General features: G+C 33.8%; 1 protein-coding gene across 3 annotated transcripts; it reads left to right on the top strand.

The window, feature by feature from the left end:
* The first annotated feature begins 1,633 nt into the window (after positions 1-1,633).
* Positions 1,634-13,134, top strand: LOC126849177 (organic cation transporter protein-like). 3 transcript variants are annotated; one of them, XM_050590793.1, is made up of 11 exons: positions 1,634-1,766; positions 3,780-3,867; positions 5,871-6,015; positions 6,142-6,361; positions 6,447-6,553; positions 7,234-7,388; positions 8,200-8,389; positions 8,574-8,706; positions 8,936-9,251; positions 10,114-10,298; positions 10,586-13,134. In XM_050590793.1, the coding sequence occupies exons 2-11, from the start codon at positions 3,807-3,809 to the stop codon at positions 10,748-10,750; spliced, it is 1,677 nt and encodes a 558-aa protein (XP_050446750.1). In that variant the 5' UTR covers positions 1,634-1,766; positions 3,780-3,806; the 3' UTR covers positions 10,751-13,134. The 3 variants fall into 3 exon arrangements, with proteins under 3 accessions (XP_050446750.1, XP_050446749.1, XP_050446751.1); XM_050590792.1 differs by having other exon boundaries at positions 1,644-1,977; XM_050590794.1 differs by lacking the exons at positions 1,634-1,766; positions 5,871-6,015 and having other exon boundaries at positions 3,811-3,867.
* Positions 13,135-13,837: the final 703 nt, after the last annotated feature.

Raw genomic sequence — 13,837 nt, 5'->3', positions numbered from 1 at the left:
ATTAGTTTTATGTTTGGCAGTCATGAATTCCTCTCTTATCTACTTTCAATGTTCACAAATTAAATAGATATTTTTTATTTTCATTTGTTACTGATATTTTGCACATACGATATCGTAACAAAGATAATTGATTTGAAAAGATTAATTTCTTTTTTTCAATATTACGTTTACGATTAATTAATATCATATTGAAATTTCTCGATATCTCTTTTATCATTTTTATAAAATCTGTACTATATAAAGCTGTCTGACATATTGAATTCATCTGGACTTGAACAGATTACGGAAAGCGCGATTATCAATCTGTTCATAGTGATAAAGTAACATTATCTAAATAGAATAATATAAATGTACTATTCATTTTAATTTCAATATACTTTTCTTGTTTTATATAAATTAATTCACTTTAATTCAACATGTAATATGGAAATTTATATTAATTTTACATGTACAGCATACATCATGCAATTGTTAAAATAAAAATGTCGCTGAAGGATATAAAGGCAGGCGTTCAGGGATTAATTGCGACAAGGTCATATAAATTGGTAGATTTTTTAAGGGGTCCATTGTGTAACTTTTAACAATTGTTATCACGTGTCATTGGGCAGCTAAAACATTGTATTGAAAAATAGCTGCGCAATGATACTTAACGACATCGTTAAAAGTCACAGAATAGGCGCCTAAATTCGCTATTATATGATATGTTTGTGTAATAGAGGCAATGTTTGTGTGGCTCGTATACGAGAGAGAGATGACGCGAGTATGAACTGGCTGGTTGAAATTACATGTTAAGATATTTTTTAGATTTTTTGATAACGCTTAATAACGTTAAATTTTCAAATTGATTGCGCATTTCAACTCTCTTTAAGCTAATATCAAATTACGTATGGGAGTTAGATTATGAAATCAAAGAGCGTGTGTCAAAGTCTTCTCTAAATTGATTGCGGCACGAATTATTTGTCAAATAAGAGAATATATTTCACTTCTATCATCAGCACTTGTGTTTCATGTATTACATATATACATACATATATATTGAACTGTCAGCGCTATGTTGACATATCGAGCAAACAAATCGCCGATTAAACTTGTGATAAATCAATTTCAGCATTTATGCACCTTGATAATGAACTATTAATTTACACTTACGGATGATCATATATTGTATTCTCGGCAAAAACATTACTACGGCAAATCAAATTGGAACATACCAAATTTATTATTATGCATATTTTGCACGTGATCGAATATAGGCCATTTTAATTTAAATTTCAGTTTAAAAATCATGATTAGATGCGTTATGAAAAATGTCTTATAAAAATTTGCTATTTGGAAAATTTCTTCATATTTCTCGAATAAATATCTTCGATATTTAATTGATCCACGATCATGTGGCTCCATTCGCTGCCAGACTACTCTATAATCGTGCATTTCAAAGATATTTTCCAGCTTACGTTCGATTAAGAATACCGTGATTGAAGGTAAATTTCAGTGTTTGCTTTTTCATAATTTTAAAATGATGAATCATTATTCTCCCTTCTCTTTTCTTTCGGTTGTTTTGCCTCCCTCCACTCATTCAAAGACCGTAGTAGCTGTGGATTGCGTTTACTCTTAAAGACAGTACTGTCTTTCCGAGACAGAAGCAAGCAGGTGTGCGTGATATCCGATGTCAGAGACGATTTATTAATTCGCTTATCAACGTGATCATTCGTTTAAAAGAACGTCCGTTCACTCGTCCGATAGACGTCTCGGATAGACAGGTTAAGGTAATAGAATATGTAGATTTCGGTTATCGCGCGCGACAACGAGATATACATGCCCACGCGGAAAACGTTTTCGTTCAAATGCGACAAAAGTGAGGTATCGTAAATGTCGTCTCTGTAAACGCGTGGTATTTTCCGAAACGCGAGTGCATTGATACGTGGAAAAAACGTACATTTACGCTGCAATCACCGCTATCCGCCGCAAAATATCAAAGTATGTATTTTTCACATGTAAACGTGTCGAAGATACTGGGATGCCATTACGACAGATGCATGTAGTGTCTCAAAACTTATATATAGATAAAAAAAAAAAAAATGATAAAATGCAGCATGTAAATAAATGTATCTCTTTCCATATTTCTTGAGAGTACTTGGACATTATAATAAATATCATAATATTTATCGATGATCGTGATAAGTAAATAATTACCGAGATAAAATAATTTTCATCTGTAGAAGCATTAAATTAAAAACTAAAAATGTCATTATTAGAAAATTAATTGTTCAAAAATTAAAATGTAATACATTGATACTTTGTGTGTCTCTCTTGCCGATGAAATAACGTGCCTTAAAGAAACACTTGTAAACCTTCAATATCTTCGCGATTGTAATTTACTTGGTTCGGGTAAACTTTCTCGAATCATCTTATCTTAATGTAAAATAATTGAAACGTATTAAGGTATGCTCGATTATATTTTTAACATTTCCTATAATTTTTTCTAAATCTCGATTTCGCGGACACAACGCCTGGTCGCCGGCAAATCGTGAAAACGAATAAACTTGACTTTGCGAACGGAATTACGCGTGCATTAATGTGATATCAGAATGATATTCGTAAATTGAATACGGACACAGAAGTTATTCTTTGTACGGTACATTTTATCATTCGACAAGGCTAAAACAATGTCTCGTGATGCAATAAATTGCGCAATTAAGCAGCGATTTGGCGCAATTGGAAGATTACTTTATTTGGTTCGGCTTTTCGATTTTCTTTTCGATCCCTATTTCGTAGAGGCTTTTTCCCGCATCCCATTGGGAAATCAATAACTACGTAGCACGTAGAAGTTGACCGTGTATTTGCGAGAGGTCAGCACGCAGCCATTGTGAGATACGAGATTTTTCTCTCGACATATATATCCTACAAACATTTCATAATTGCCTGTTTATTTATTTTAACAAATAGAGAGATTGCGTCTCTCGTGGAAAAGTGCGGTTTTGTGTAACAAAAAAAAAAAAAAAATAGAAAAGAGAGAAAGCCAGGAGGAAACGAGAGAACCGCTTTACAGAAATTCTCGTTCCCTCATTAAAATATATATGTATATTTAAGCCACCTGATAGCAGAGAAAATGTTCTGTGAGACGGATCTATTGCATATTCAACATTTGTGCAGAAACGATTCGCGATAACGTTGTCGCGCGCGAATCCGCAACAATAACATTTAGCCGAGGATAAACTATCAAATTTTATGCCAACCGATTGTTTAATCCATATCTTGTTTAATCACATGCGCGCGCATTAAATGCTTTGTAAATCAATTTCTTAACTTACTCTTGAAATCTCGCGCACGATCTTATATCACATTTCCTTTTTTCGAATCTTGGAATAATTATTTACGGCTCCTTCGTCCTATATATTTTTCTAAAGCATTATAGCCTTCTTACCTATTATTCGCCATACTGACATGCCCGGCATCTGCATCGTCGTTATATGCATACGTTGTTATATGCACCGCCGGGATAGCCGGCTGTTCTCGGTGAAGCCGTTTCCGAGGATAGTTCCTCTCTCTCCTCTGCGGCACTTTTTATGGGAAAAAGCTTTCTGTAGCCGCCTTCGCGGGGAACTGATCCCGTTTCTTTATGTAACGCCCTGCGCCCAAGTCCGACGCGCGACTAGCATCATTTTTCATTCGCGATGTTCCTTAAGAAACTTGAAACATAAAGCGCCAGGTTGAACTTTCGATCGGCCGGCGCGGCGGCGATTCACGACGAGCGCTATAAACTTCGTATGTGATTGCAGTTTGTGGGATATAGAGGACGACAGAAAATGAGGCTGTGCTGTTCGAAGAGAGACGAGGTTTACTCGTTGCAACTGGGACACGAAAATGGTACGCATGATATTCGCATCGATGTAAATTGTAAACTCGAAATGCATGAAAAATAATTCTTCTGCCAAAAGAATATAATTTCGGATAAACAGAGAAATTATTTATAATAGAAAAATACATTGCACATAATGATGAAATATGTACGAAATTATAATAAATTTTATTTGCATTAGAAAATAATGGAAAGCGTAAAAAGCATTAAAAATATCTCTTTTGCATTTATAATTTATTTATAATTTTTTTTATTGAGAAAACATTAAAATAAAATGAAAATAAGTTTATCTTGTGCCAATCTTAATATATAATAACTGAATTTATTTGTATTCCGGAATCAGTTTGCCGTGTATTTGTGAAGCATAATTTTAAAGTTGCTTCTTTCCATATATTTCGTCGAATCATCTCAATATAAAAAAAATATCTTAACTCCCATTATTCATATTCGGAAGAATGTTTGCACAAACTTGTGATAAATGTTGCCTAGTTCTACATTGCATAACAGAGGCAAATTGTACAAAGTCTTATGCGCATAGTCAGCCGTTTGAAGAGGGAGGATCAAGGTGGGCTTATACTTCCAGCCGGATTATTCTTCCAGTTAGAGAGCGTTGTTTAAGTATCACTGCTTAACGTGATATTAAATCACTAAGTATACATGTACGATGAACACGAGCTTGTTAAGTAGATCCTGGAGATCGTACTATACAATTGCGCGTGGACTCTATATACTTGATTATTCAATATTGCATAACTCGCTATGTCACTCGAGTATGCGTGTTGTATAATTATTCTTTTCTTGTTACATATATGTAATGAGAGACAATATAAATTAGCCGTAATAAAACCATCTTTCCATTATGAATTTAATGCGAATTCCTTTTAAAAAAATGCATATTATTGATATTATTACTTTTTTCTTCGCTAATGATTCTCTTGTACTTACTTCATGAATAATTATCATCGTGGAGATCGTGTATTTTGACAGTTCGTAGAGCTTAACAATTCAACGTCTAATTAAGACATAGTTTATTTAAATAAATTCAAGATTTTTTTCAGATAAGTTTTAAAACCGCTGTTATAATTTTTAAAAATATAAATAGATATTTAAAAATAAATATATTAGAATACTTTGTGTTATAATCTATTTTCAATAATAGATTGTAGACATAAAACAACATTCTTGAAAAATAAAGAGCGTTTAGCTTCTTAATAGTGTTTAGACAATATTTGGACAATTTGTTTTTAAAAATTTAATAATAACTTACTAAAGCTTATTCTTAAAGTTAAAAAATACATTTTACAAAAACATTGAAAGTGTTTTGTATAATTCATTAATTTCCTGTTACAGAGCAAACAGGTAGAGGATATTTTGATTACACGTTGATTCAGATCAAACTCTTGTTTTGTAATATGTGCATGTATTGATTCAATTTTATATGTACGTGATGCATTTTAAAGTAAAAATATTAATTTAATTTTTTTTACAAAAAATATTAAATTTGTCTAGAATTTAACTAAGAATGATAATAATAACAGATGTGAATCATAATAGTTAGAAAAACATTTGCTTATGTTAATGTTGTAATTAATAAAGACCATAATATATAAATTTTTAATTTTACAATTGCATAAAAATTATATGCTAATTTAATGTTAATAACAAATATAAAATAATATACAGATAGCGTGTACAAAGTGCGCGCAATAATTTAGTTATATATAAAAGAGAAATTTTTATTTTATCCGAGATTATATTTCTTTATTTAAAAAATACTAGATTATACAATATTTGAATTAGCATATGTTGTATGTTTTCTCATCATGAAATGCATTCAAATAATATATATTGCAATCAATAAAAACTTATGTGTAAGACATTTTATATTTCCACGATAATTAATAAATTTTCTTTTTTTAATACAAAAATCGACATGTCAATAATTTTTTATTAAAGTGCTTTCTCTAAGCTTTTTTTACTTGTGTATTATTTTATTAATTTTCTTTTGTAGAAATTACGAAAGATACTATTCGGAGCGATATAGAAAAATTTGGATTTTATCAGATGGTGATGTTTGCATTTATAAGTTTACCACTCATTTTAACGGCAATGTTTACGCTCTCTTACGTATTTACTGCGGGCGAAGTTAAGTACAGGTACAAATGCGTGTATTTTTGCTATTTAGATTTTTTTCAAATGCGACGTCTAACTGAACGGTATTTTGATATCACAAAATTTAACTCTTTAAAGATTAGAAGGTAATAAAATGTTCAAACATACAGATGTTTGGTGCCAGAATGTGAGCATCCGGAAAACGCGACGTTCGATTCACCGTGGATCAACGTTTCCTCCCCAAAAATCAACGGAAAGATCTCTGGTTGTACACGTTATATGCTGAAGGATAATCATTCGGACACGTGTTCGAAAACATCGTTCACCAACGTGACTCGTGAATGCGATTCTTGGGTTTACAATCCATACGAGCATACGATACTCGACGAGGTAAAGTCGGTTGAAACGACGCAGATTGTTTATGACTAGCGACAAGTTTAGCGATAGACTAATTTTTTTCTTTATTCTGATACAGTGGAATTTTACCTGTGACGCTAATCGATGGAAACTCACGCTAGTGGGCACGATGCAGAGTATAGGGCAATTCATCGGCTTGATGTTCGCTGGATATATATCTGACAGGTGAGATGCAGATTAGTGCAATATTTCTCTCGTACGGACGTTAATTAATTAACTTTGAATAAAATATCTTTCCCAACATTCGCACGCAACATCATCGCGTTTTAATTTCACATATTTCTACATCGTATGAAAAGAGAAAATGTAATTTTAAATTTTAGTATACGTACGATAATTGAATAACAATTGATTTAATAATTTTGAATTTATTAATTTAATTTTTTCTTTCACCATTAGATATTTTTCTATACAAATTGATGTGAGAAAATGTATTGCATTTATGATAAATTCAAGTTTAATTAATTCTTATAAATGATAATCTCTATTAAGATCTGAAAATTCATTACCATTTTTTTTTACATCTTTATCCTTGAGTCATTCGATAAGCTCGGATGGATAATCAGCTGTATCGCGGAACATTCTTCTTATTATGCATTTTTTTATCAAGTCAGTGATAAATCGCATTACGAGATTCCTATATGTTTTTACGTAATATGCAACACGAGGATGTACGTGATATGGAGCAAAGTTTCTGTAGCTCGTCCATTTCACGCATTCCCGGTAAGAAGACGTAGCATCGCGAGGAATTTTTACCGCGCCGCGATGCGTTTTACAAGACACACGACACGTAAAAAGGAAACGCATCTTCTCGCGCATTTATACGCTTTCCCGTCTATTTCCAGGTACGGGAGGCGAACCTTTTTGACGCTGGCAACGTCTCTGGCCGGAGTCAGTGGCTTGATACATTCCTTCTCCGTGAATTATTGGATGGTTCTCGTATTCGAGTTCCTTGACGCCACCATGGCGGCCGGAATTTACAGCGCGGGATTTATTCTAGGTACGCTAATAACTCGGAGACAATAGCTCGGGGGGAGGGGGGGGGAGGGGGGAGAGGAAATATGCGGAGCGATCTGCGAAGCGTTATATTTGCTTCATGCCACATTTACGTGTGTACGCAGTAAATTCTAAATGCAATGCGATGCTCTTTACCTGTCTTTAAAAAGCAAATACGCGACATGCGTATATAATACGGATATTTTCGAGTTATCTCTCTTGACGTATATTTTTATATTCCCGACTTATTTAGTTATTTATTCAAATTATAGCTTTATACGATACGCATTAACATACAACGCATAAACTCTTTCTTCGTAAAAATACAAAAATATTCTCGGGAAAGGTAAAATTGATGAATTGTGTCAAAATAATATTTTTCTTAAAATTTTGGGATTATTTATTGCAGAAAACAAAAAAAAAAAAAAATATTGCATATCAGGAATATATAACATGCGAGATAATTCAAAAATTTGACGAAACATGCTTTTTTTTAATCAGTTTTGTGTATGTAGTTAATATTGTATTTATCATTGGCATGCATCTTTCTTATCAAATATCGATATATATTTATTGATTGAAATAATTTCAAGAGATTCGGTGCATTTTGTAAGATAAAACAAATCTTATCGCGGAAAATCTTCGAAAACACGAATGCTCTTTATATTAATCATATGAATACGCATGTATTTTTTCACGTTTGTATTTTTACTAGTGATACATTGTCAACTTACACAAGAGCAAGCAAAATTATAAAATGTATCTATTAGCTACGCATTTCGCATAGTTACATACAACAATAATTTCATTCGTAGGGGTAGAAATGGTAAAAGTAAAGAACAGACTTCTTGCAAGCACCATCATGTGCTGCATGTTTACCACAGGCGAGATCATGTTGGGATTTTTCGCGAGTTGGCTTAGATCCTGGCGAATGCTTCTTAGGGTGGTGTACGCGCCAGGACTGTTGGCCATTTTCTTACCTTTGGTTATTCCAGAATCGGTCAGGTAATTCTTTTTAATCTTAATAAAGAATGCTTAACGCGAGAATGTATTATCTTTGATTGCAAGATTTAATCGGCGAACGATTTTAGTTAAGATTTTATAAAAGTTCTTATACTTTCTTAATAAAATAAAATTTTGTGAAACAATTTTACGCACGCATTCAAGCTGTATTCAAGCTGTGTTTAAGGTGGCTATTGTCAAAGGGTAAAGACGACGAAGTGAAGAAAATATATCACAAAATGGCGCGAATGAACAATCTGCAAGTAACGGATGAGGCTATTAATATATTCAAGGAATTAAATGTTGCTGAAAACAAAACGGTATGTTCATTTCTTATTTTCTCCCGTGAACGTATACTTGAGATATATACGATATATTTAAAAAATGCAAATTTTTATTTTTTTTATCATCATCTCTCTAACAATAGTAAAATGAAACGTTAGATAAGATAAATCACATTCGCTAGTTTTCGTCTTTCTTAGTTTTTAAACGCATAAGATAATAATTTGAATTCGCGACTATGCGAAATCGATGATATAATCCTTTCAGAAAAGCGAGCTAGCGATTGAGTTGGACGAGAGGAAGCCGATCGTGCAGGTTCTACATAGCTCAGTAATACTCATTCGTTTGTTAGTCTGCTCGTTCTGCTGGGTCACGAACACATTCGTTTTTTACGGATTGTCGTTGAATTCCGTGGCATTCGCCGGGGATAAGTACATCAATTTCATACTCGTCGCCGTGGTCGAGGTACCGGCTTTCTTTCTTACCTGGCTACTGACCGATTGCATTGGCCGTAAACCAACGCTCTCCGGCTCCTTCCTGCTGAGCGGAATATTTTGCTTTGCGATCCAGTTCGTACCGTCAGGTAAAAAAGATAAAAAAGAAACTGTTTCTCACAGTCGGAGATAGATCTCCCTCTATCGTATCATCACGAGTTCCTTATGAAAAGTAGTTGAATTTGCGACTTTAGAAACTTATCTCGGAGAGATCTTACGAAGAGGATTTTGAAAGAAATTTTTGAATCATTGCTTTTTGTCTTTTTTCCTACTATTTTCTTTCCATATCCTTGAGCCATATATTCTTTTGCTGTTTACTCTGTTAATTTTTTTATATTTACCATTTTTAAGAAAATTGAAGGAACTGCTCATAATTAGAGGAAATAAAAAAAATTCTGTTCGAGATAACGTTCATATCGACGCTTTTATTTTTTATCATCATTATAAAAATATTATTATAAATGTGCTACTCATGTTTTAGGAAACTTTTCGCTTTTATTGAGAATATTTCTATTTATTTTTTTCTCTTTTTGTTTCTAAGAATCTAAGCATTAACGTACGATAATAACGATATCTATTAAGTTATCGAGAAACTAATGATGTCAATTATTAAGGAAATGCAAAAATTGGTTTTTTTCCTCATTACAATCTGCATATTGTACGTACTTTTGTTAGAATCGTAAAATTTAATCGAGTGTGGGAGTAAACGAGCTATAATCGCGCGGAGATATGATAAGCTGTAACATGTATAATGCCGCCGCGTAATATTGTACAATATATTACCATATAATCCGAGTCCGAATGCAAAGAACGTGTTGAAATAACGTGCCGGCATCTCGTTCGGATTAGCGTCCGCGACCGCGTATACGCGCGCGTGTAATTATGTCCCGGTGAGCTATATGGGGGAGAGGCCCTTGATCCCGTATGATTTATCGCCACGCCGCGTTTCAGGTGCCTGGAGTTACGGGTCTTTACTTTTGTACATGGCCGGGAAATTGTGCATCACCATAGCGTTTTCCACTATCTACATCTATACGGCGGAGCTGTTCCCGACGACACTCAGGCATTCCCTCCTCGGCTTTTGCAGCATGACCGGTCGCATCGGCTCAATCTTATCGCCGCAGACGCCTCTACTGGTGAGTCAACAGACGCGCGTTAAATGAACTTTTCCGATACGTGCGAGAGAAAAAAAAAAGACATCTTGAGCATCATTATTTAATATAGATTAGATCGGATGAGAAAAATACATGTAGAAATAATAGAGTATTTATATTCAATAAGTATTTATATTCTTAAAGGATTATAAAAGTATAATAAAAAGTAGGATATTTTTTTAACATTGTCTGAAATGTTTGTTTAAATATTCTATGACAAGAACATCGAAAATCTTTTCTTGATTATATCGCGTCTCGTTTGCATTTAGGCGCAAATAATGCCTTCGCTGCCGCTCATTTTATTCGCGCTCATGAGCATAATCGCGGGCTTGCTGTCTCTGATCTTTCCGGAAACTTTGGGGATGAAACTTCCGGACACCGTATGGCAGGCGGAAAACATCGGTAGAGATAAGTCAAACGGAACCCGCACTTAAGAGCGACACAAAGACGCGTTAAGTTTACCGAGAGAAAGAGAGAGAGGAATAACAACAAGTTTTTCCAAAATTTCACCGACAACGCGTTTTTTCAGATGCGCCAGATTGTGATAAAGGATAATCTTTACAAGGCCACGATGTAAAAAAAAAAATATGTTAAAGATATAATTGATTACAGACGCTGAGATTTGGTCGTATGCAAAAGCAGCTTGCCACGCTGCAGATTTTATCTGTCAGCGATTTGAATAAGCGCGACATATTTTCGGCCATGTGACTGTTTACCTTCCGCAAAACCACCCACCGTCCCGTCATTCGTCTTACTCCTCGCGTTTACCTGCACACGGAGGAAGGATCATAATATCTTCCGATGCAAAATCTCTCAGCGTTCTCGCTGGCATTCACACGCGTGCAATTCACAAGGTATGCTGATGGAAATGGATCGCGCGGATCCTGTTTCTACAATATTCGTATATCACGTTCTCTTCGTATTCTTGAAACATTTGTATATCCGTGTTCCATGTTAATACGTCATTCTTAAATACGTATTGCATTTCACTCTATTCTATTATCTCGTAGAACGTAATACGTAAGATAAATGTTATAAGAATGAGAAAAAAGAGAGAGATGTCGCACACTTATTTAGGTTTTCTCGTCAGATTCGTCTACACAGCAATAATTTGCTCGCACGTGTATCGCCAGCCATACAACGTGATAAAGAACGTTGTATCGGTATGTATTATGTAATATAATGTTTTCACGCGACTCTGTTCAATATATGACACGATTTATTCTTAGACTTCAATTCTCTGCGTTTGTAAGTATATATAATTTTATATTATTATATATAATTATAGAGTGTCCGACAAGTAATCCGTCAAACTGAGTCGAAAAGTCCTGAACCATTCTTTTATATAACGCTTAATAAAAGAGTTATTATTGAGTAAAGTCTGGCCAATCATCGTCGACCTTTAGTCGGACGTACGTCAGTGAACCGCATGCCTGATAGTGATACCAGCTGACTGATTGTGAGCACTCACGCACACTACCAAGCGCGCGGCTCACTGACATGCGGTCGGCTAAAATTTGGCGCTGATCGATCAGATTTTATTCACTAATAACTCTTTTATTAAGCGTTATACAAAAAAATTATTCAGGACTTATCGACTCAGTTTGACTAAATCTACCTCCATCTTTCGTTTGGTCACTTACTTGTCGGACACCATGTATAATAGCATAATATAATTTATTCATTTATTGTAACTTATTTTTAATTATTCTGAAAGAAACTGATATATATATATATATATATATATATATATATTTATGTATAACAATATATACTCAAGAGATAAAGTGTTTCAAGTATTATTAATTAAAAATAGTACGGCAGTTGAAGCTTCTTTAATAAGATAGAGCTCATTTTTTTATTAAAAAAAATCAAATTGATAACACTTTTTCTCGAGACATTTGAGATCATATTGTTATATCGTAAAGTATTAAATATCTATGAGTATTATGGATTTTAAAAGCAGGATGTTAGAGTATTGTATAATATTATATAATGCGAGTCTGTTTGTGTGTGAAATAATGTATCGTTATCACACAAATAATAGGGAGGAAAATAAATATTATCAAACAAATTATTCAAACAAATTATATACTACACATAAAGATACAAAAATAAATTATTCTTTTTACACGAAAATGTTTTTTTTTTTATTTCTACACTTTAATTGTCAAACAAAGATATACATTAGAGATTAGAGTGCATCTCGACTGTTTCACTCTAAAAGGATATGCAGTTTCAGATTATCGCACCCAGACAAGTCTTCCTTGTGCAAAGCAAGTAAATGAAAATACAATTTGCTTTTCGTCTGTGTTGCCTATAAAATGGAGACTTTTTTAACACATGACGTAGCCCGACGCATGGCTAAGGCACATAACTTTCTTCCAGAGAAATATTATCGTTGCGCGAAGATCGTGTGTACTTAGAGTTTCTTTTTTTTATTAAAAAAACAACATGATAATACTTTTTCTCGAGACATTTGAGATTACATTGTTGTATCGTAAAATATTAAATATATCAATAAGTATTATAGATTTTAAAAGCAGGATGTTAGAGTATTGTATAATATTATATAATGCAAGTTTGTATGTGTGTGAAATAATGTATCGTTATCATACAAATAATAGAGAGGAAAATAAATATTATCAAACAAATTATTCAAACAAATTATATATAAAGACAAATTATATATAAAGTGTGAAATAATGTATCGTTATCCTACACATAATGTTAAAAAAAATAAATAAATATTATCAAACAAATTATGTACTACACATAAAGATACAACAAAAAAAAAAAATAAATTATTCTTTTTATACAAAAATGTTTTTTTTTATTTCTACACTTTAATTGTCAAATAAAAATATACGTTAAAGTGTATCTCAACTGTTTCACTTTAAAAGGATATGCAATTTCAGATTATCGCGCCAAGTCTCCCTGTTGCAAAGCAAGTAAATGAAAATACAATTTGCATGTTTTTCGTCTGTGTTGCCTGTAAAATACAGACTTTTTTAACAGACGGCGCATGACTGAGGCACATAACTTTCTTCCAGAGAGATATTATCGCTGCGCGAAGACCGTGTGTACTTTCCTCTTCAATTTTTAATGAAACGGAATACGAAGGGGCGGAATATTTCGACGGAACGAATTTTCGTCGCGCACAGTCGGACCGACTAAAATTGAGGCTCGCAATGCAACAGGGCATCGCACGCGATGTACGCTGTTATTTTATGTATACGGATAACATCCGCGCGCGCCGTAATAAATTTCGTCCTGAGAGCCACAAATCTTGAGAGGAATACACACTCCTGCTTCGCCTCCTGGTCCGCCTAGAGTTCCCCTTACACGATGCTTTTTTATCATATCAACAAGAACCGCGAAGTCGTAGCGTTTGAAGTAACGTTCGCGCATTCTCGCCGTCAAGGTATTGGCGTATATTAAGATGACTTCTCGCGCGGGATTGATCTGATCTATCCAAGCAACGGGATATTAGCGGATCCACGTTTGTTTGCCGTCGCCCT

This window comes from Cataglyphis hispanica, chromosome 4, assembly GCF_021464435.1.
Source record: "Cataglyphis hispanica isolate Lineage 1 chromosome 4, ULB_Chis1_1.0, whole genome shotgun sequence".
NCBI lineage: Eukaryota > Metazoa > Arthropoda > Insecta > Hymenoptera > Formicidae > Cataglyphis > Cataglyphis hispanica.
Note: the sequence above shows the minus strand (reverse complement) of the source record. Positions and strands in the feature narration are given on the sequence as shown.